The sequence below is a fragment of the Aedes albopictus genome, chromosome 3, assembly GCF_035046485.1.
Source record: "Aedes albopictus strain Foshan chromosome 3, AalbF5, whole genome shotgun sequence".
NCBI lineage: Eukaryota > Metazoa > Arthropoda > Insecta > Diptera > Culicidae > Aedes > Aedes albopictus.
The window spans coordinates 218,534,076-218,558,335 of NC_085138.1; the positions used below are offsets into that span (position 1 = coordinate 218,534,076).

General features: G+C 39.3%; 3 protein-coding genes and 1 non-coding gene across 5 annotated transcripts; 3 read left to right on the forward strand and 1 right to left on the reverse strand.

Annotated features, from left to right (window-relative positions):
* Positions 1–106: 106 nt before the first annotated feature.
* Positions 107–13,097, forward strand: LOC109406271 (uncharacterized). The gene is made up of 2 exons (XM_019679360.3): positions 107–531; positions 12,764–13,097. The coding sequence occupies exons 1-2, from the start codon at positions 216–218 to the stop codon at positions 12,904–12,906; spliced, it is 459 nt and encodes a 152-aa protein (XP_019534905.3). The 5' UTR covers positions 107–215; the 3' UTR covers positions 12,907–13,097.
* On the reverse strand, positions 12,947–21,667 carry LOC109406270 (probable glutamine--tRNA ligase). Of its 2 annotated transcripts, XM_062858878.1 has the most exons (4): positions 21,559–21,667; positions 21,427–21,462; positions 19,801–21,359; positions 12,947–13,811 (listed from the first exon to the last, which is right to left on the reverse strand). In XM_062858878.1, the coding sequence occupies exons 3-4, from the start codon at positions 21,347–21,349 to the stop codon at positions 13,003–13,005; spliced, it is 2,358 nt and encodes a 785-aa protein (XP_062714862.1). In that variant the 5' UTR covers positions 21,350–21,359; positions 21,427–21,462; positions 21,559–21,667; the 3' UTR covers positions 12,947–13,002. The 2 variants fall into 2 exon arrangements, with proteins under 2 accessions (XP_062714862.1, XP_062714861.1); XM_062858877.1 differs by having other exon boundaries at positions 21,427–21,602.
* LOC134291308 (uncharacterized) lies at positions 15,234–19,794 on the forward strand. Its single transcript, XM_062858879.1, has 2 exons — positions 15,234–15,378; positions 17,717–19,794. Exon 2 carries the CDS (start codon positions 18,675–18,677, stop codon positions 19,611–19,613), a length of 939 nt encoding a protein of 312 aa, XP_062714863.1. The 5' UTR covers positions 15,234–15,378; positions 17,717–18,674; the 3' UTR covers positions 19,614–19,794.
* A 339-nt stretch (positions 21,668–22,006) lies between the features above and the next one.
* On the forward strand, positions 22,007–23,470 carry LOC109411923 (uncharacterized). Its single transcript, XR_003898573.2, has 2 exons — positions 22,007–22,274; positions 22,341–23,470. It is a non-coding gene; the product is annotated as an uncharacterized LOC109411923 (transcript).
* Positions 23,471–24,260: the final 790 nt, after the last annotated feature.

The window sequence follows — 24,260 nt, forward strand, 5'->3', positions numbered from 1 at the left end:
CCATCCAGTTTTGCGGTTCAAATATTTATAGATGAAAGTCATGAAACTCATTTTGCTACCAAACCATTCAAAATTCGGATTCTGTGGATCTGTATCGCATTGAATGACAAATCATTCTTTGTACGGCGGAAGATTTCGTTCAGTGTAGCTGCAGGTAGTTTGCATGAAGTTTCAAAGATTTTTAATCACGTGTTTGCAAAAACCTTTTTTTGATCATGGCTCCCAAAAGAACGCCCAAACAACGGCTAGCAAAATATCTAAAACGTTACCGAAAGACGCAAAAAACATTGAAAATAATCAATTTTCGTAAAACGTTCAAGTCCATGCCGCGCAAGGATTATCTGTCGGATGAAAAATTCATGGAGACGCTGACGCCACACCAACAGAAAGCGCTTCGAACGATGGATGTTGCCGAGCGACAAGCTATGCTCAAAATCGATCTGTCCCGGCTTGTTAGTGAAGCAAGAGAAGAACACCTGGGAGCGCTGGAGTTCAATCGGTACCGAGCTGGGGTACTGACGGAAGCGGAAGGTATGTTATTTTCGAATTCAAATTTTCAACTTCGTATTACTAAAGGCCTGAAGTATTGCGAATCTTTTCTGAAATCCGCATACCGGCCAACAACTTGTGCGCCGACAGCCCATGCGCCGGGTTGTGCGCCATACAAAATGTAAATAAACAACTGTCAAAATGGTTTGCGCCAAGAGCTCTATCTCTCTTAGGGTTCGGTTCCATTTTTTGTCTAAAACATTGAACTTCCTTAGGGAACGTTCAAAAATTACGTCCAACATTTGGGGGAGGGGGGGGGGGTCTAGAAAAGTGTGACAGTACGTGTATTGGGTATAGGAAAAGTGCGTGACAGAGGGGGGAGGGGGGGTCTAGAAATCCCGAAAAACGATGGACGTAATATTTGAATCTTCCCTTATGTCTGGAAACTATGTACAACAAAGATATTATTGACGGTAACAACGCATTTTCTTCATTTAACCACTGATTAGGGGTAGGCGGGGCAATATGGACACCCTAAGGTTTTTGCCAACTTTACCTGGCAAGATGTCAAAAAAGTTTAGTTTTTTGATACATGTATCCTTTTTAAGTCTATTTAGCATCTATTGCATAAGAATGCTCACGAAGAAAAATGATTTATCTACTTAAAAAAATGTTATGAAAAATGTTAGTTTTTCATGACCGTCTTCAAGCATACGGGGCAGAATGGACACCCCCATGGGGCAATATGGACACCATGAGACTTTTACGAATTTCATACATTATTTACACCTATAGAGTCATTTCATTACAAAACAACTATTATGGATGAATAATACGCCGAAGTAGTCCATTTTTGTTCATTATTATTATTATTATTACTATATATTTAAGACACTTTATCACATAAGTGGCATTCGTGTCTGAGCATTTTTGTTCAGTTAATTTAAATTCAGGGTGTTTTGGATAAAGCTTCGTTTTTGTCGGCATGTACAGCTGTGCCTAGAACAACTATTTTCCACTGCTGTCGTTTTTTGACCAATTTGTTTCACCCTATGTCTACTATAGTGAACATTTACCCGAAAATATATTGAAATCGAAGAATTTGGTTGGTTTGTGATTAAGGTTATATTTTTCCCTTGCCGCTTCTTTCAAAAAGGTGAGTGTCCATTTTGCCCCGGCAGCAGAAGATATTTTCAAACTAGATTTTTGATATGATAAAGAAGAAAATATAAACATGTTAAGCATGTAGATACAGCAAAACTACTTGCATGTGTTCTAGAAATATCAGGTTTCAATCGACCTGCAATAAAATAATCACTAAATCTTATTTTAGATGGTGTGAAAATTATAATTTCCATGCACAAAAAACGGAGGACGCAACTTTTTCGTGTAAAATCAAGTATAATTTTAATTTCGAATGTTTCTTTCCTGAATCTACGTTTTAGACAAATGGACTATATTCTCCATTCATTGAAAGTTCAAAAAAGTTCGCATATTTCAAAATATTGAGGGTGTCCATTCTGCCCCGGGTGTCCATAATGCCCCGCCTACCCCTAATAGTGATTTGGCTAGTGAAAACTTGGCGCATAAGCAATCGGCGCGTAAATTACGCGCTGGTGTGCGGATTTGAGTTAATCGTCGCAAGGTGCCCAACACACATTATACCCTGGCGCGCAACCTAAAGGTCGAAGAGAAACTTGTCGAAATGCTAAAAATTCTCGAGAAGTGTGTGATAGTAGATTTATATTCATATGCCCTCGATAACCAACGACTAACATCAGACAATCAAGTAGGCCTGGCTCATCATAGACGCCCAAGTCCAAGGGGAATGACATATCCTTTTCTAACCGGAATATCCGCATTTATCCGTTTCTAACCGTCGCTAACCGTTGCTAAGCGAGCTGCTAAGTGAGCAAAAGTTAGACGCGGTTAGCGACGGTTAGAAACGGATTTATGCGGATATTCCGGTTAGAAAAGGATATGTCATTCCCCTTGCCCAAGTCGACGTCCACTTCCCCAGTAACGTCATAGCCGATAGCAGCGTCTTCCGAGGAGCTCCCGTTTGCTCGCGATTGATTGAGTCATGGAATCGGTGGTTTCTCCAGCAACTCCCCCAACCTGACTATCTGAACTGCACAAGAAGCTCAATATTTACACAGGATCGCGATAACCCAATAAGGCAATCTTGGATTATTTCATTCGAAATTTTAGGGTTACGCAGTTTAATCTGCTTAGTGAATTCCCTAAATATGTTTGGTTTCTTTTTGTAATTTGTTGTTTTATTGTAAGGGGTGATACACAAATTATGTCACGCAAAAATCGAAATTTTTCAACCCCCCCTCCCCCCTATGTCACACTTTTTGTATGGGACCTCAATATTTTTTGTAAGGGTCGTCACGTTCTGCAACCCCCCTCCCCTTCCCCCTAAAAGCGTGACGTAATTTGTGTACGACCCCTAAACAATAACCTTTTAGTTGCTACTTTACATGAGGTCAAGGATTCTGGGGCATAGGCAGGGTTGTGCAGTTTCAGGATGGTTAATGTCGAATGACACTCGCTCTAACCATCACTTCATACGACAAACGCAGTCCATCAAAACATAATCGATTCACGCAAAAGCCACTCAAGCCAACCCTCGTTCAATGCAGAGTCAACTACATCCAACAGCAGCGATAGTCTCTTGTTTTCGAACCACACGATGAAACACCGAAGCGAGTTTTTGTTCTACGCTTTGCATTCTATTCATAGGGCGTGCTTTGTTTGTGTTTGCTGCGCCATGCAATACTAATTAACAATTTGACCTTCATCCTGGCATTTTCAGACGAGAGTCACCCAGCAGTGAGTGACATAGCTCTGCTTTGGAACGACTGTTAAGAAGCGTTCGGCTACTCAGGAGATTTGCAGAGAAAGAGCGTGGCGGCGGCAGCCACCGTATCAATGCGTTCGTCTCGAATGTGTTCGTTAGCAACATAGAGACGATTGGCTGTAGTGTTGATGGAGGAAGAAGGGCAATGTTGATGTTGCGGCTCTTTTGTGTTATGATGGTGATAATGCACAAGACTGGGCATAGGAAACATTGTTGAGGAGCAAAATAAAACTAACAAATATTTCAAGAAATGAAATGAGAGAACACAAATGACAACCAGATGTTTGAGCATTGGTTTGTTTTTCGTTAAATATTTGACCCATGTACTAGCGGCTTAATTACTCAGCTTTTCTACGGTGTAAGGTTCATTCGAATCTCGAAAGGGGACTACGACAAGGTGATGGACTTTCCTGCCTACTATTCAACATCGCCCTGGAAGGTGTTATGTGACGAGCCGGGCCCAACAGCCGGGGTACGATCTTCACGAAATCCAGCCAATTTGTCTGTTTTGCAGATGCCATGGATATTATGTATTGCTAGAACACTTGGCACGGTGGCAGAACAGTACACCCGCCTTAAGGGCGGACGGGACGATCGGGGAAATATCCGCCATTGCTCTGTTGCTACTAAGATGGTAATCTCAGATTCTACTTCATATTTTGCAACAAAAACCTATCACTGTGTATGCTCACTTGCAGTGCATATGCTGATTGTTTTTCAGCATCTTCAGTGCGATAGAACTCGAGATTACCATCTTTAAAATCGCGAGGCAAATTGTTAGAAAGAGAGGCAAGATAGGAAAAATAACACGGCGTCCCGTTTCACCTTAAACATGAAGCAGCAAAGGTCGGACTGGTGGTGAATGCGGCTAAGCAGACGCGCCAACTTGGTCAAATAATGGGGGGTGGGGGGGTGGCAAAGCCAGGTTTTTCTGACTTTTTGTATGGGAAAATCGAAAAATCGTCAAATTTGGGGGGGGGGGGGGCAAAACCACGCTTTAAAATAATTATTGCTTTTTTCACTGAAAATTTTCTTTGCTTCGCTGAGCAACATGACGTTTTCTTCCAGCGAAGGCTTACGCGATACAGAAAATCGCTGAATTTCACACTAACACTGCAGAAAATCTGTCAACAATAACTCAATACACATGCATTTTCAGCGAAAAGATCTATTTGCGTGACAACAATCCACTCATATGACTACCGGGCGGCCGCCGTCAAATATCAGGATTGCCAACTGTCCGGCGACTGCTGTCAGTTTTCTTTGTCGCCGAATCTGGCGCTGGGTCTTCGGCGCGGAAACCCAAAGGTGGGAATAAAATTTTGGGGTTTGCGCGCAATATTTTTTAGCATTGATTGCTTATTCAGCTTCTACTTTTTCTGTTACAAGAAAAGGTGTGGAACTATTTTGGTTTAACCCTCTACTTCCCATGGTTGCTCTAGAGCACCATCGATTTTCGACGAACTCCGGACTAGTAATCCTACATTATAGAGATCTGCGGATGCGGCCATTGTGAGCCAATCGTGCAGAGAGAACTGTCAAAGTGTGAGCCAAATGAACATGCTTATCGTTCGTATGACGGCGTCGTTTGAGCGGTATTGCAATCGGAACTAAATAAATTAAAATTATTTATTTTTAATATCGAGATATTGGCGGCATATGTATGTTTAGTAAAAAGATTTATTAATTCTGCTTTCAAAAGCTCATGCTTATGACGACACTTTTGTTGACGCACTTGTCGAAAAAACTTCCATTGCTGCTTCTTGCTTCACTTCTGCCGATATGATTAGCGTAACACTTTTGCAATGAATTTCAGATTTCTTCGATTGCTCCGCTATTTCAACAAAATTTTGAAAAAAAAAAAATCTACCATAATTAGAAAATGTAAACAAAACAACTTGAACCACTACGAAATCACGCACAACTATAGCTTTGTAGCAAGTGTTGGCAGCTGTTGTAAACAAAATAAACAGCGTTGCCGAATCGACGTATGTAACTTCCGCTCATCTGTATGTAGAGGATTTCTACTCTGGACATAGAGATGCGTGCCAACCAAATAGGGTGGGCAACAATACCCTTTTCCTATCCCATGGCGTTTATGTGGTCAGCAAAGACTATTCAGCCATTACCCCTCCTTATCATCGGCACAGACAAACAGACGTAACACTTGCGAAATTTCCATCGACCACGCTTTTAACGATCATTTTAAATTTTCATAGTTGTGGCTTTCACAATCAGAGGCGCGCGCATCGTTTTTCTATAGGTTTGACGTTTCACACTAGTGCCTTCTGTTGACGATATTGCACAACACAGTGATTCGTGCAACTTTTCCACCAGGTGATGGTAGTGTGAACTGGGCGATGGATTTCCATGAAAATCGTTCAAGGTGTTACGTCTGTTTGTCTGTGTCATCGGCTTTGGACTGACTTGCGCTCTCATTGCCCCACCAAATGCTGCAAAATGAAAATGATATAACGGTTATTTTCATAAAAATCAGCCCAAGTTGAGCTTACTTGCAAGTTTCTTACCATTTCATCGCTACAACTGTATTGTTTTAGCCTTAGTATATCCATTTGGTACATAACTTGAGATACAAACTCAAAATTTATCCTTACGGACTCTATTTCACTACTGTAGAATGAAAAACTTTTCGTATATTTTTCTTTTAATTCCTTTTAATTCATTTTGAAAATATGAATTACATATGTGAAATAAAGTGATATTTTCTAAATTTGTATGAGAACTTATTGGACACGGTGTAAACCATTATTTTATTCAAAGTATTTTTTTATGAAAAAATATTTCCTGGGATCGTTTTTTGGATATACAATTCCCTAATTCAAGTGGCGTAACATAATTCATAACGAAACCTGGATAATTTTTGGAATTATTAGCAGTTTTCCCGCACTGCATTTGGAAATTAACAATTGGGTTTTTAAATTAAGAAAAATATATTGAATTTTCGGATTTATACGAAAGAGCACCTTTTTCTGAGCCACTATGATTTTTTTCAGATTTTTAGAACCTTATTTTGGTACCTAAAATCAATGTCAAAGAAATTTTTTGAAATCACCTTTTGACAGCTGGGCAACTGTTTGACAGCTCCACCCAGTACAAACTGCGACAAGGGGTGATTCGACAAATCGCTCCCATACAAACTTAAAATTGATTTTTAAATAGGTTCCCGGGCTCCGAAATTCATGAAAATTTGGATTTCGGCTCAGTTTGACATGCAGATTCAGAATATCGAATTATCTCAACACCGTTAAAGAAGCCAATTATGAGGCGAAATATCTTAAGATATTTCACATAATTAAAACACATCCAACGAATTTCGTCAGCAAACGTCCATACAGCTTTCAAGCCACGATTATTCATATTGTTCTGCGTCAAATCGTTGGCTTCTTGTATACCAATACTAGGGTAAGGGAGGTATTTTGGACCCCTTTAGGAAGTGGATGAACAATTCAGCGAAAAAAGAAGGTTTTCATTATAAAACATGAATAATTTCAGAAGGCATTACTTAGAGCAGCATGTGTTCTGTCTGTTATGACCGGTACCTGCGGTAGAGACCGGCCAGACATTCACGCTATACGGGACGGGTTAACACAATAGACGGGTGTGTGATATGACCGAGTAAAGAAACGGTACGCGCGCGTTCGCAGTCAGTTATAAACTGATTTTATTATATTTTTTGATATGGCTGAGCCAGCAGCCAACATAGTACGATAGGGTGGGTCACCACAGTTCTCCCCCTTTTAGAGTGAGAATACACTAAACAGAAAACATAACAAGAACTTTCAGAAACAACGTAGAATCTCGAACACAGCAAAACAGTACTGTTGTAGACAACACAATCTCGGTAAACTATACACCGAAGATAAACATCAAATAAACAAACTCACTGATTCGAAATCAGTAGTAATAAAACTCATTGTCTCTTCTGGAACGCTTGACTCGCCTTGAACGGCGTAAACTTCCTTTATGACGATCCGAGCTCGATGATATTCTCGATGACGGTCCTTCCATCGGGTCAACCTCGTCAGCTTGTTGAAATCCCCTGTCAGGAACTCCACGCACCAACTCTTCATCCAACATTGTTCTTGATGCAGCTTCAACTGGACTCCGATCTAATACACCTCCGGAACCATCTCGACTGTCATTAAACTGGTAATCACGATTATCCCTAAACACAAAAGAATCTGCTGGGAAACCGTAAGTCTTCAGCATCGTCAGAATCACTCTCTACGTCGTCCTCTCTAGTACGTTTTCTGGTGTGACCATTCTCCTTACCCCTCGAAAATGTTACATACCGTCGATTCTTGTCTTTTCCAGCCTGCTTCAACTGATTACGGTGTGCCAGATACACACGACCTCCTACTGAAACTTGGTAGGTATGTAGGGAAACACGCTTCAGGAATTTGACTTCAAGCCATCGTCTTATGTCAGTTGTTCTAAAATTTTTGTAATAAACGATGTCTCCTGGGCACAACTTATCTGTCCAGTCATTCGCCGGGGGTGGTGTTTTTAATGGGCGCTCAGGAGATAATATTTTACCTGAACTTCCACCCCCATGTTGCAAGAATGCCGGACAACAACCCTGCAAAGCTGGTGTTTGCAACTGATCCGGTTGGCACAAGAAGGCGTGGAGCGCAGAGAGCACGATGGGCGGACCAGGTGGAGCGTGACTTGGCGAGCAGCGGGCGCGACCGAGGATGGAGAGCGGCAGCCACGAACCGTGTATTATGGAGAAATATGTATTGTTGATTCAGTTTTATCTTGAATTTGATGTAATGCTAAATAAATGAATGGTGGTAAGGTGGGGTGCTATCTTAAAATAGCACCCGAAAAGGAGTGGTATAATAGGGATAGCGATGAGGACTCCCGTGGCGATGCTCTTGATGCAACAGACACTTGTAATTTCTACTAATAATATTAGTCCAACCGACTTGTAATATTGGACTTGTAACTTGTACTTGTAGGATTTTTATGCAAAAGGAACTTACAAGTTACAAGCTACATGACTAATATTATTAGTCGAATTTTCATTATGCTAGGCCTCAGAACTCAAAATTGTAGTAGTAGATACAATAAATATCAAAACTCCTGAAGGATCTCGGGCCTCTATTTTGGACCACCAAGTGAACATATTTTGGAAATGTTTAAAAATGACGTAACGTTAAAAAATAAAGAAATTTTGTTGCAATCGTCAGTTTTTACACATTGTAGTATGATGTTTCATAAAAAAAAGTTACGCAAAACGTGAATTCATTAACTATTGCATGACGTCAGTCACCATGCATAAATTGCGTAACGCTTCAAAGGAAGTGTTCACACTCTAGTATTTTTTTAACTATATGGGCATTCCACACATATTGTAATGAGCGGGAAGGCCGACAAAAAAAGTAATTTCAATGGTACGTAACTTGTCAAACATGCATTAGATAACACATTATCTCAGTCATCAACTATTTAATTGCCGAGAAGAATAACTGTTCTAAACTGGATGACTGAACGTCTGAAATTTTTAACTTGGCGAAAAGTTGTTAGAATAAATCAAACCCATAACAATCTCATTATAAAATAAACGTATAACAACCCAGACCAAGGGAGGTCCCAAATTATACTATACAGGGGATACTCAAAATAACTGGGGCAGGTAAAATTTTCACTTCAACTCGCTGTAATTTTTCGAAAAGGGCATCAAATTACTGTGAGTTCATCAACTAGTTGTGAATCAGTGGTCAAAATTTGGAAAAGATCGGGCTATTCTACACGAAGTTATAAAGGTTCTAGAAAAAGGTATAATTATTCGATAGCCAACTTTTAGCTGCTATACTGCCGTGAATCGCATAATATTTGCATATTCCTATGCAAATGGGACAGATAGGCGATTCACGGCAGTATATCTCCGGATTCAATGAACCGAATGCAATGAAATTTTGATCATTTATGACTTATATAATGAGCTATTAAAACATTTGATTAATCTTAAAATTCTTTACGCGAAAGAAAATTATAACGATTAGATTATTTTTCTAATATAACACCAATTTATCCAAAACTTCATCATCGTTTCAAAATTCGAGATAGTAATTATAGTTCATTTAAATCCCTCCAATTGACTTGAATATATTTATGTGTCAAAGCAAAGCAACCAAATAGCCGGCATTATATTGAAAAGGTAATGGGACGCATATGAAAAATAGATAAATTTACTGAAAAAACATAGAATAAATGAAATCTTTATAACTTTTTTTCTTATTAATAATTTCAAATTAAGTCAACTGTTTTTCAAAGTTCATTATATTAGTCATAAATGATAGAAATTTCATTGCATGCGGTTCATTGAATCCGGAGATATAACAGCTCAAAGTTGGATATCGGATAATTATACCTTTTTCTAGAATCTTTATAACTTTATGCAGAATGGCCCGATCTTTTCCAAATTTGAACCACTGATGCACAACTAGTTGATGAACTTACAGTAAAAAATTGAGAATATTTGAGGCCCTTTTCGAAAAGTTACAGCGAGTTGAACATTTTTTGAAAAGTGAAAATTTTACCTGTCCCAGTTATTTTGAGAATCCCCTGTATACCTTCAAGGCACCATTCACCATGGATCTAAGAGGATTCGGGGCAAATAAGGGCTGTCATTTGACACCAGTCTCATAAACATTGTTGGTGCCGCTTTTAATTGCCTTCATTATAGGTTAAAATTAAAGCAATATCCACAGAAGTAGAAATTTTTTCACAAAATTTGGTGATATAGTACAATTAATAAAGGGTAGTAGGGTCGCCTAATTCCGTGGTAGGTCACCATTCACCGTGGGAGTAGGGACCCATTCACCGTGTATGAGAAATTTTATTCAACTTTGTTTAAAAATGATCAAAACAACCCAGCCAAGGGAATTTTCTTCGTTTAAATTCATTTCAAGTAATAACTTGCAAGATTTTATTAGAAAAACGAATGTTTAAATTTTCGATTTTTTCTAGATATATGGGACAATATGGGGCACGGTGAATGGAGACTATTGATTTTTAGGGTACCCATTTACCGTGCCTTTTTGTTTCAATTAAAAAGTACGAGTAATCGTACTTTCTTGTTAAACTTACTTCGGTAATGCAAAATACATACCTGATATGTGAATTTAATTGCTTCTTGGTGGAATAAAAACGTTTCTACATTTAGTTTATCGCTTAAATCACCTTAGCGCAGTTTTCGATTTTTCACTATGAATGCAGTGAACGAGCAGAAACCCGCTTCATGTAAACACAGTTTAGTGTCAAAATGATACTTTTAAATGTTTTTAATGAGCGTTTTGACATGGTAACAATACATTAGTGTTGTATTGGTGCAATTGAAGCGAAATTGTCATATCATTCAATCATAATATGGAAATAATGAAAAAATATTCGAAGGCACACGGTGAATGGAGCCCCCACGGTGAATGGCGCCTTGACGGTATCTGTTTTCAGAGTACATTATACCGTATTACCCCGCTAATACGACACCGACTGTTGTCGAATAACCGGGGTAAACTTTTAATTCGACAAATTGGTCACCCTACACGACCATGCTCATTGAAATTTGGTAACTCTATTTTTGTTTTGTTTTGATTTCCGGATTTGTTATGGAACATAATTTCAACAGCTATTGTGGTGGTGCGAATGAAAAGCTCGTTTTTTCTACGATTGTTACCATCCTCAGTTCATTCCGGTTGGTATACAGGCGGTTTGGATGTCGAATAGCAATAACTCAGAACTTCCGAAATTAGCTTTTGCAAGAGGAGCTCTGCTGGTGCGAGTACAAGCGCAATATCAAACTGTTTTGCATTTACAGTGTACATCGCTGTGACATTTGAACACTTTTTAATTTGACATGTGTCGAATAAGCGGGGTACGAATTAAAAAGTGTCGTATTAAAACGTGTCGAACCAGCGGGGTAAGACGGTATAGGTCACTGCATGAAATTCTTTCCTTCTCTTTCACTCTTACAGAAATTTTGTAAACAACAAGGCCAAGAAACGTCAAAAGCCCATACACATTCAAAACAGTGCAGTGCCCTATTGGAATGAATGTTTTTCCCTTTAGAAGAAACTGGAGAGATGGATCTGACAGGTGGTCCAAAATATGTCCACATCTGATTATGTTGAACATATTTTGGCCATACCTCAAACCACCATTTTAGTAAATATTATCGCTTCACCGAGCTTAAGAGCAGTTTATTTTGAGTTCTTAAAAGGCTCTAACTACATCCACATGAAATAAATATTTATTTGTAAAGTTTAATACCTCCTTGAAGCTGACTACAAATTTGTCACCTTCGTTGTTTTTTGGTGCTTTTCCGAGCGTTTATTGGAAGTGAAAACATTTTCTCTATTTTTGATACTGAACAGCATAGTTAACTGACATCCAAAATAATTGAATACTTTTCGTGTTCCTATAAAAATTCACCAAGATTTAGTAGAGATTATGTGATAAATATCATAAACTCCATAGGTGGGCCAAAATACCTCCACTACCCTATTCGTATAGTATCCTTCCCGTATGCGTATTTACTGAACAAAAGTTAATGCGAAAACCATTTTTATAACCTTCAGTATGTGTGAAAGCCTTTGATTTTCCATAAAACCCTTCAAAGGTTTAGGGGAGACTTGATCCCTTTTTCTTAATTTGTCTGTAACTTCAAGAAAAACACAGAACTTGATCCGTTTTTCGTACAGAATGGAAGGTAAACATCTATTGCAAGTTTATACACAACAGAAGGACTTTCAATTATTGTTAATGTTTTCAAAACTGTGTTTTTATGGAGGCATGTCTCATGATGTATTTTTCAAAAATAGGCCACAATTGATCCACTTTTGAGCACATGGTTAATTTAAAGGGATAATAACTCCAGAAGCTTCTTATTCATTTTCATTTCAAGTTTTCTTGTATTTTTGATGAATATGGTGAATTTGAAATTATAAGATTTCCTTAAATTGTTAAGGTTATGCCAAGGGTTATGCTGTATTTTGAAAATGGGGAGACTTGATCCCTCTTTTTATGATGTGTAATAAAATAATAATTATCTGACACGTTTTATCATTGAATATACTAGAATTCCGAGTAAATACATGCTCCCAAATAGAATTTTATTTTTCACATGTATAATGTGTGTGTAATCCTCGAGGGATCAAGTCTCCCCATGTCACTGTTGTATATACCAAGCTGCATTAATTAAAATATTAATATAACAGCCTTATTTGAATAAATACGTTTGATAGTATTTTATTTACACTATGTGCTGTAAAATTTTGGCACGATTTGGTTCAATTGGTCACAAAATGGGAGTCATGATACGTAATGCAAAATTAGCGTTATTGACCTTTACACACACGCATTGTTGCAACCCTGTATTTTCAGAAGCCTCACACAGAACCACTACTGAGTTTTTCGAGGACAAAAATCAGATTGATGATTTGACCTTGATTTCATTGGACGCGGCGTACTACCTGGCCCTGGCACAAAGCGGTGTAGATCCCCGCTGCTACGTTGAACTCAGGTAAGTTATTTGGTCATATCGAAAAAATAGTTGAACTATGAAGATAGCCGAATAATATTCTTTATTTGAACTGAAGCAATAAATGAACAAACATAAAAGATTAGTTTTTGCCGGCGTCTTCCTTCAATGTTACTGTTCTGTTGAACACTAAATGCCCTTCGCGCGAATCGGGATCGGCCGAAAAGTATCCAATTCTCTCAAACTGGTATTTATCGTAGATTTTAGCGTTCATAACAGATGCATCGGCGTACGCTGTGACGATTTTTAGGGAGTCATGATTGCAATCGCTTAAAAATCCTCCAGGAACTTCATTGGCGTCTTCGGGGTTTTTATGCTTGAACAGCTTTTCGTACAAACGGACCTCTATTTCGTTAGGCCGAGATACCCAGTGGATAAAGGCTTTGGGTTTTTCAGTCGTTTCGCTGCTATCACACACACAGTGCAATTCCTTCAAGGCTCCGTTTTCGTCTTTGATAACATCAGACACCTTTATAACAAACCCAGCGTACCGTAAACCAACCGACTGAGATGGTGTCAAACGACGGAATCCTTTTTCCGGGTTTTCGGAAAAGTCGGATCGTTCAATGTAAATAACTTTGTCGAGCCAAATGCTGTGGGATCCTTTCTCAGGATTGCTAGGATAGTTGGGAACTTGAATTTCCACCGACTCTTTGTGTGGGAAGTTTTTGATAGTGATCTTCAACGGGTCCAGTACGACCAGAGCCCGCGGAGCCGTTATGTTCAGAACATCTCGTACGCTAGCCTCCAGGGCGGATGGATCAACAGAGCTTTGAGCTCCGGTAACCCCCATCTGCGCACAGAAGTTATTGATGGCCTCCGATGGAAAACCGCGACGCCGTAAAGCGGTCAATGTGAAAAGCCTTGGATCGTCCCAATCTTCAACGACTCCTAATGGGGAAGAAAATAAAATAAAAAAAGACAGTTAAATAGGCAATGGTGTAGGTATTTTCTGTCAAAGTGTGGTCTAATAAAGAAGAAAATATAAACATGTTAAGCATGTAGATACAGCAAAACTACTTGCATGTGTTCTAGAAATATCAGGTTTTAATCAACCTGCAATAAAATAATCACTAAATCTTATTTTAGATGGTGTGAAAATTATAATTTCCATGCACAAAAAACGGAGGACGCAACTTTTTCGTGTAAAATCAAGTATAATTTTAATTTCGAATGTTTATTTCCTGAAACTACGTTTTAGACAAATGGACTATATTCTCCATTCATTAAAAGTTCAAAAAAGTTCGCATATTTCAAAATATTGAGGGTGTCCATTCTGCCCCGGGTGTCCATAATGCCCCGCCTACCCCTAAGTTTTTCCATGAACGTCGCATCGGTTTGCGATCTTTGGATGTCTGATTCCTCGTGAAGTTTTCTCCAGAAATCATTCATCGACTTATTCTTAGTGGTCTAGGAGTGACTCCTAGCGATTTTTCATTGCAGAAGTAAAATTTCCCCATAGTAAATCGTATGAAAAACTAAGAATGGCGGGCGCTAAAATATAGTTTTTTTGATCGATCTGAAATTTTGCACAGTTGATATGGGATCCAAGTGGAAATCAAAAAGTACACAGGAGTTATAGTTTTTCCATTTTTTTGTATTTTCACATATAAACCGTGTACCAGGCTCAGGCATGGGAATGAGACTTTTTTCTGTTTACCGTTCATCGATACTGGCAGTAAAATAAAAACAAAACAACGGCAGCACCAATACCATCAGACGCCGCGCCGACGGCAGTCGAGCAGACGCTTGACGGTTTTTTGCTTCCCCACGAAAATTTTTATGAGCAGTCATGCTGAGGCGGGTGATTGCGAAAAATGTCAAATATTTTCAACTGCTAATAACTCACTTGTTTTAATAAATAAGTTAATTCGATTTGCACAAATAGCTAGAGCACACTCCTAGCCTTGTGATGCATGTAAAGAAGTTTGTCTAGAAGCGGTTTGAAACGCAGAAAAATGCGAAAATGGGAAAGACAGAAATTTCTGTCGTCGTTGTGCTCGAGTACTGGCGCTCTCGCACTTGGAAACCGTTTCGAGGAAGAAGGCTACAGGAAAAAAAAATGTTATGACATTTATTTTTCGAACAGTTTGAGTTTGGCTGGGCCTGTGATGTTCGTGTGGAAAAATGTCAAATGTACAGCCGGTAACCGTTTTTTCCAGTACATTTCTCATCCCTGACCAGGCTAGTGGGTACCTTATGAGGTGAGTCAGGGTGATGCAATACGTTTTGTGAGTCTATACTTATGACGGGTAGTGAACAATGTAGGGTGGGGCGGGGCAAGATGGGTCGCATAAGGATAGATCTCCATAATTTCGTAAATACAAATCGGATTGATTTGCATTCGTCCGCTACTCTTTAATACACTAGTTAGCTATGCTAAAAGTCGATAAAAAGTTCATTAAATACAAAATATGATGTTAAACAAGCAGTTTTTAAAAGTGATCGATTTTGTGCCGTGAAAAAAGTGCGGGGCAAGATGGGTCACCTTTTAAGTAATTAACATTTTCTCAACGAAAAAACGTCAAAATATAAGATTTGTTCCGCATTCAAATGTGCTCCATATCCATACTGAGTAAACAAGAGCTACTAGTAAACATTTTATAAATTTATTTGGAATATAAAAAACTTTACGAGTTGAGTGGTCCTGAGGCGACTTGAAAATCGATGTTTTTACTAAAAAATTATCATAATTTTATGTTATAATTTTGAGCGTTCATTCCGCTTGATTGAAGTCATTTAGGGGCCGTCCATATACCACGTGGACAGCTTGGAGGGGGGAGGGGGTTAGCGAAAACTCCACGCTTGTCCACGGAGAGAGGGGTGGGGGTTCGTCAAATGTCCACGTGGACAAAATTGACATATTAATTAGGAAACAAGAATCTACAAACGAAACAAATTATGTCGCATTATTGATGAGATTCTCTTCAACAGTTCTTTCATACATTTTATTTTTTATACATTGTCTTTTACTTGTAAGTCAAGGAAAATAAAAATCATGGTATTGATTCACAGACTAATTTGATTTAAATTATTCGAATTTATAATGACTTAGATTTCTTCATCGAGGAATTTTCTGGAGATTTAAAATGGAGTGTAGACCATACAAATGTTGGTGTTTCAGTCAAAAAATTTTCACCGAAGTTCTGTATGGATTTTTCGAAGTTTCATATCAAATTTTTAAACTACTTGAGAGTTTCAAAATACATGTAGGGGTTTGCAGGCTTATCTCAAAAACTTTTTGTTGTAGGTTCCTTTAAAATTAAAGATGTTTCTAATGGATATTAAAGTCTAAACCTCAGCAATACAATTTAGTTGCTGTAAATCTTGTTCTTTTGTAAGAATCTAGGAAGTATAATCTTATCTCAACAAAAATCTAAGATTTAAAATTACTTTATCTCAATAAAACAATCAGACAATCATAGATTGATCAAACATTCTATAAAACACCGTCTTCAACCAAAAGCTGTACAGACTAAACATTGAACAATCACTAATATTAGGCGATGGACATTAGTATGGGACACGCTTGTATGGAAAAAATAAATCCTCGCTCCAGTCGGCTTTTTAGATCCCATTTAGGTCCCATATGAACTGTACAAAATTTCAGCGCAATCGGTGAAACTATATTTTAGCGCAAGCGGTTCAAAGTTTTCATATGATTTACTATGGGAAAAGTTACACTTTCAATCAAAAAATCCTAGAGGTCGCCCATTGTCTCCTTAATTCAAATCGATCAACGTTTCTTGTACAAAAATCATTTGTGAAACTTTCCTTCGAAGACCGCAAAACGATAGGATGCTTGTGGAAAAAGTTATTGATTTATTACCGATTAGTGATCCAACGAACGGCTTTTTGTTTTGTTTTATCAGCAGCACTGCTGCTGTCGTTGTTGCATGGGGTGGCGGGAGGCATCACCACCCCCAGAAACAGCAGCAGCCAAGGCAGCAGCTACAGTGCTGCTAATAAAACAAAACAAAAAGCCGTTCGTTGGATCATTAATTGGTAATAAATCAATAACTTTTTCCACAAGCATCCTATCGTTTTGCGGTTTTCGAAGGAAAGTTTCACGAATGATTTTTCTACAAGAAACGTTGATCGATATGAATTAAGGAGACAAAGAGCGACCTCTGAGATTTTTTGATTGAAAGTGTAACTTTTCCCATAGTAAATCCTATGAAAACTTTGAACCGCTTGCGCTAAATTATAGTTTCACCGATTATGCTGAAATTTTGCACAGTTCATATGGGACCTAAATGGAATCAAAAAAGTCGACTGGAGCGAGAATTTGATGTTTGTCCCATACTAATGGACATTACACGAAAAACACCCAATGAAGAATTCTCCGTTTGACGAAAAAATTTCACCAACTGGAGCAAGAATCGCACCCACACTTTCACAAACATTAAGCTGAATTAAAAACAATGTAAAAAACTTGTAGGTACCTATTTTGTGCTAATTGTTTGTATTATATGTAAAGCTATATAATATTTGTATTTTATAAAGTTTTCAATTATATTTAAGACATTTTTACGAAGAAAAATCACAATATTCAAAAATTACTTTTTCAAAATCATTTTTTCCATTTTTTTAAGAAATATGAAAAAAAAACGTGGACATTGGGAGAGGGGGGTAGGGGTCAATGAAAAGTCCACGCTTGTCCACGGGAAGGGGGGAGGGGGTAAAAAACCATGAATTTTCTGTCCACGTGGTATATGGACGGCCCCTTATGAGATAGTCTTGTAATAAAAAATAAATAACTTTTGAATGCTCCAAAAATACGTTAAAAATTGAAGGTGGCCGTTTATATGGAGAATATATGGAATGTATCGCATAAGAAAAATGGCAAAAAACCATTTTATTTTTTATTTCCAATGAGAGTGAATAATTTTTCAATCAATGCCCCAAACTTTTGTATATTCATGCTGGTCATCTAACAAAATTATTAACATAATCAAAACACGAGTAATGCGCCCGAAAATGGCACTGACCCATCTTGCCCCGCCCCACCCTACATAATAGGAGCATTGATTACATGAAGGAGCATTCGATAACGCATCCTACAGCTCAATGCGTTCAGCAATGGAAGCAAGGGGCTTGGATAAATGCATTATTGAATGAATAATATCGATGCTTAGAGATCGAGAGATCTCTTCCGTTCTTGGAGGTGCGCAACTATCGGTAAGATCTGTGAAGGGCTGTCCTCAAGGAGGAGTACTATCGCCCTTATTGTGGTCTTTGGTAGTGAACGAACTCCTTAAAAAACTCAGCAATCAAGGCTTTGAGGTTATTGGATACGCAGATAATGTAGCTATTCTGATACGTGGAAAATATGACGGCTACAATGTGCGTTGAATGTTACCATCAAATAATGCCGAGAAGAGGGATTACGTAAAACCTTCAAAAACTGTAATTGTACCTTTTACTGAAAGGTTAAAAATAAATCTTCTTTAGATGGAGTTCAAATTCAGTTCTCAGAAGAAGTTAAACATCTTGGGTGGGGTAACTTTGGACAAAAGACTGAATTGAAATTCTCATTTAAACAATGTTTTAACCAAGGGTACCAATGCCCTTTGCGTCTACAGCAAAGCCTTAGGAAAAACCTGGGGTCTTAGACCTAACATGATTCACTGGATCTATGCTGCAATAGTCCGGCCTAAGATTACTTATGCTTCACTTGTTTGGTGACCCAAAACAAATTAGGTAACCTGTCAAAAGAAGCTAAGTAAGCTACAAAGACTTGCCTGTATATCTATGACAAGAGCAATGAAAAGCACTCCATCAGTTGCTTTGGATGCCCTTCTCAATATACTGTCATTGCATAAATTTGTTAAACTACAAGCGGCAAAAAGTGCCCTGCAGTTTATACATTACAATAAAGTCCTAGACGGGGATCTTGTTCGACATTTGAGGATCATCAAAGACTTCAAATTAAACATGGACATAAAAACAGTAGAAGATTGGATGATTACTAAGACCAACTATGATGTTCCCTTCAAAGTGGTGAAACCATGTCGCTATGTTTGGGATGCTGGTGGGCCAAGTTTACGTCCAGTTTCTATTGTATTTTATATTGATGGGTCCAAGATAGGAGAAAATACTGGAGCTGGTGTTTTTGGCCCCTGTAAGGCTATACCAATGGGATGCAGTCCCACTGTATTTCAAGCGGAAGTTCAAGCCATTCTAGAGTGTGCCAACATTTGTCTAAAAAGAAATTATAGGTTTGCCAAGATCTGTATTTTTTCGAACAGTCAGGCGGCTCTAAATGCGCTAAAAGCTTTCACGTGTCAATCAAAGCTAGTGTGGGAATGTATTATTTCTCTGAAGCAATTGGCCAGTAGGAACGAGGTAACTTTATACTGGGTGCCCGGTCATTGTGGAATCCTGGGAAATGAAAACAATTTAGCTAGACAGGGTGCGGACAGGGTGCTAGACAATTTAGCTAGACAGGGTGCGGCATCAAGCTTTGTAGGCCCTGAACCTTTCTGTGGAGTTCCTGAGTGTGCTCTTCGGATGAAACTAAAAACTTGGGAAATGTCCATGGTAGAATCTAATTGGAATGCCACGGATACATCCAAGCAAGCAAAAACGTTCATAAAACCCAGTGCAGAAAAAAGCCAGGTCCATACTGAATATAAACAAAAGAGATCTCAGGGTAATTACTGGTCTGATGACTGGCCACTGCCCGAGTAAATATCATCTAAGTAAGATTGGAAAAATCCAATCCTCCGAATGTCGTTTCTGTCAAACGGAAAACGAAACTGCCGAGCATTACTCTGCAACTGCGGAGTGCTGTACCATCACAGATTGGCGATATTTGGTAAAGGGTTCCTAGAGCCCTTGGAAATTATGTTACAACTTACATTATGTTATAACTTACCTTCGGTAATCAGCTTGCCAATTTTTCGCTTGGAGACGACCGTGTAGTTCACATTCAGCCGGCCGTACTCCCACTGCACCGGGCAGTAAATCTCCAACGCATTGCAAAGCCAATAGTAGGAAGACCGGCGGGACTGAAACTCCTTTGTGCACAATGAATGCGTAATGTCTTCGATGCTATCGCAAAGACAATGCGTGTAATCGTAGGTCGGATAGATGCACCAATCGCTTCCCGTCCGATGATGAGGAATAAACTTGATCCGATACGCGACCGGGTCAATTTTTCCCTCTTCTAGAGTGATCTTCATACGAAGCGTCGCGGCACCTTCGTCAATCTTTCCATTTTTCATGTCCTCGAACAGTTGGAGGTTTTCCTCCACGGGACGGTTTCGCCACTTTGACGGTTGAGGATTGAATCCTTTCATTTCATCCGCCGTTTGATGACAAACGTACGCCAGGTTATTTTTAATCAAAAGTACAGCCCACTCATACAATTGTTGAAAGTAGTCCGAAGAATGGGTGATTTGGTAAGGCTTATAACCCAGCCATTCGACCATGTCCTTGATTCCGATGAAGAACTTCTCTTCCTCCTTCTCCGGGTTAGTGTCATCGTAACGCAAGAAGCAGACGCCGTTTTTAGACTTGGCGTACCCAAAATTGATGTTAATGGCCTTAGCATGACCAATGTGCAAAATGCCATTCGGTTCCGGAGGGAATCGAGTGCGCACGGCTCCTCCTGTTCGCTTCAAATGTTCCTTCAACAACCTGTCGGTCTTATCGGTAACCACATAACCATCGGTTTTATGATTCTCTCCCGGAGCGTGGAAATGAACCGATTTCATCAGCTCCGTAATGGACTTCGCTCCATCGGATACGGATTCGGTAAGCGCTTCTTTTGCAGACACTGCCTGCTCGGTTTTATGAGCGCTAACAACCACCTTCTCTCCTTTCGGTTTCTTCTCAGCTTTTGGCGGAGGTGCAAGATCGGCTTCCGTTTTCGGACCAAGCAAATCGAACATTTGCACATCCACTTCGTTCTTGATGGCTTTTCCATCGGCCCACAAGAGTTTTCCGCGCAGTTCCGCCAGAAGCTTTCCCGTATTGAATCGGTATCGTTGGGAAATAATCGTCTCCTTGTTTAGAGTAATTACGGCTTCTACGGCCCGGTCAATCTCCTCCGGCGTGACCACTACGCCCACTCCACAGGCCTCCTCAAACTCGGCCACATTTACAGTTTTGTTGGTACCGTTGTGCAGCAGAAATTCCAATGCGGCTTCAACCCGGATTCCCGTATCCAGCTTTCGTTGCAGAATATTCCGCACCAGGAACTCCAAATGTTCAATGGATTGCTGTTTGATCTTGGTGCATGCTTGGTACACCAACAAACCTTCCCCTTCGGCGTAAACGTGATCGGCCGGAACGAACGATAGGGCCTTCATAATTGTCTTACTGAGGGCAGCATTCTTCAAGGTTTCTTTCGCCTTTTGCTCGCTGAGACCCAAAGTTTGCAGCTTGGCTATGTGATCCTCTGCCGAACCAGTCATAGTCATCTTACGTGTGCTACAAAAATAGAAAGGTAATTGGTGAAAGGTAATAGGTAGGAACTTTTGGTTTATGGAGCATTTACATCACAGTTCGAAACGATCAGCGTAGTCAATTATCACTTTTTAATGAAAAATATTATGTGGAAGAAAGATTAACGTTATGCTTTAATCAAATAAAACTAAGAATTAAATTTCAATGAAAAAGCCGAACTAACATGTTGCAATCTGAACGCGAGTGTCGACAGATCAAGAAGAATCGGGTGATGTGAAAAAAACCTGGTGACGTTTCGATTTGTCACGATTCGGCGGGCGGGATTTATAAATATTGCGCATTTAGTTCACCACTGGAGTGCGAAAACGACATGCTATCGAAAGTTAACTGGATGTTCACCGGATCTCGCCGAATGCAAGATGCTAGGAGTTAAGTTTTGTCAATTAACACGACCCGCAGTTAGGGTTCATTCGCATATTTTCTAACGCAAAATTTCCCAATTTGAGACCCCCTCCCTTGCTGTTCGTTGGCGTGTGACGTTATCGTGGACAAGTTCATTCATAAGTGTCGTTTTGTGACGACACAAAAACGTTTGTGACGACACAAACCAACGTTTCATTTTTGACATTTTGATTACAGCGGCTGAAATTCAAAATACCGTCCGTTCCTTTCTCCCTGGGGTGTTTTGTTTACAAACAACTTATTTTTATTTTCATTCAGTGTTGGTTCTGGCAATTTTCTGTAGCAAATTTCTGTTGAATTTACGCTATTTAAGCATTAATCCACAATGTACAAACATCCAATTCTTACAAAAGTTCCGGGAGACATTTCGCGTGGCAGCGAAAAGGAGAAACAAGGATATATTCAAGATATCACCAAGCTTAATAAAACTGAGCTTCTGGACCTGAAAGAGCGTCAGGAGTTGCTGCTAAAAAACAAGTAAGTGATTGATTTTGTTTCATAAATTACCGGTATAACAGCGAAAACTGTTTAATCTCAATGTAGAGCACGGTTATCAAAGCTTCCGGACAAAGGTACTAAGATTGAATCTTTCTATAAGCAAATTCTGCAACAGCTCAAAGTACACGACAATGTAGACCGTGCTGCCGAAATGTTCTCGGAGCTCAACATAGCGTCTGTTGGTAAATCATCCATGGCCAAAATGGAATGGAGCGGACAGTACAATACACGACCCGATACAACCGAGGTCGTTGACAGCGACGACGATTTTGATAATGAGACTGTAGATCCGCTAAAAATACTAGCACAAAGCACACAGCATAAGAAAAAGATCATTCTGGCCAAACCGGAGCCAACGCTGGTGACACAGCAAGATCTCGAAGACATAGAGCAGATGAAGCAGGAACAGTCGGAATGCAGCTCTGCTGACTTGGTTGAAATCGATGTGCAGAAATCTGCTGGCAAATTGAACACTTTCTTGAAACAAAAACAGCAGACTAATGATGGTTCTCTAGCTGCAAATGGCACTGATTTGGACGGTCATTCCATTCTGCTGTGCAAAAAGGAAAGTAATATGTCACCCAAGCAAAAGTTTCTCCCGTTCCGCACAACAAAGTCCAATGTGCATGATCCGGAAAAGGAAAAACAAAGGTTCCTGGGCCATTCAAAAAACTGGGAAAACACATCTGCTACGCCTCCCGCAATTACACATGCTCCGGCGCAGGTCCTAACTCTCGAGGAGTCCATAAAATTGCAGGAAGAGAAAAACATTCTAATCCAGAAGGCCCAAGAGCAGTATGCAGGAGAACGACTTCAACGGCGGCAGGAAATCAAAGAGAGTGTCAGGTCCACCATTGCCAATGACGTAATGCCCGGGTCAAGCCAGTTCACCACCTACCGAGATGTATGGGAAAGCGAAGAGGAAATGAATGAAGATGATGATGATGATGTTTCTCACATTGCATTGCCGGTGGACATGGAAGACGCTTAGGGTAAGTCTTTTTTATTCAGATTTATTCTACAAAGGCCATCGAATCCTTTACCTCATTAGCTCAGTTATGCAACAAAACACATTATTTTTTTATAATTCGAACTAGATTTATGAATTAGTCTAATGGCCTAAGAGAATGTTTTTTGAAATATAATTAGGTTATGACATTTTGTCTGAAGATTTACTCTAGATCGGTTTGAGTGAATTTCTATGTCTAACAACATTCCGAAAGCCAGAAAATCATACATAGTTGAATTCGAGATTCTTTCATTGTAAATGTTATTGTGTTTTATGTATTTTTGTTCTTGTTCCAACTGGAACAAATCACAATTTTAACCCCAACTCGACTTGGGTTCGCTTGTACTCCAAATTATTTGATGTTTATTTCAGGGTGGTCCTGGTCACCCAATCTGGAATTTCAGGAAAACCCTGAAAATTCATGACATGAATTTAAAAATGAATTCGACATTACATTGTAGTCACCGGAAATTTCAGCACATGACCTTCCGACGACTACTGAAACTTTTTTTTTATTTATTAAAGTGAATCTTTTGACTATTGTCATTCGGATCCGCACTACTGAAACTTATATAATACTCTTTTGGTGTTGAAAGCTAGCAAATAAATGTTTAATTTGAAAAACCTTTGTTTGATAAATTTTCCAGCACTCGCGCGATTATTGGCCACTTATTGTGTGGTTTAGTGCTCTATTCCGAGCGACCGAAACACTACATTGGCAGACGAGGAAAATTCCGATCGATTTCGTCGCGGTAACTGTGGTGTAAGAGTAGGAAACCGGAGGCTGTTTTATTTCGAGGTATTATTGATCAAATAATCATCGTTTTGTGAAAGTTTTGGGTCAAAATAATCTTGTCAAGTGAAAAGGAAAAGCGGTATGTGGGATAGTGCAAAAGGATTTGAAAGGAAAAAAAAATGGTGCATTATTCTGAAAATTGTGGGTTTAGGCCAAGGAG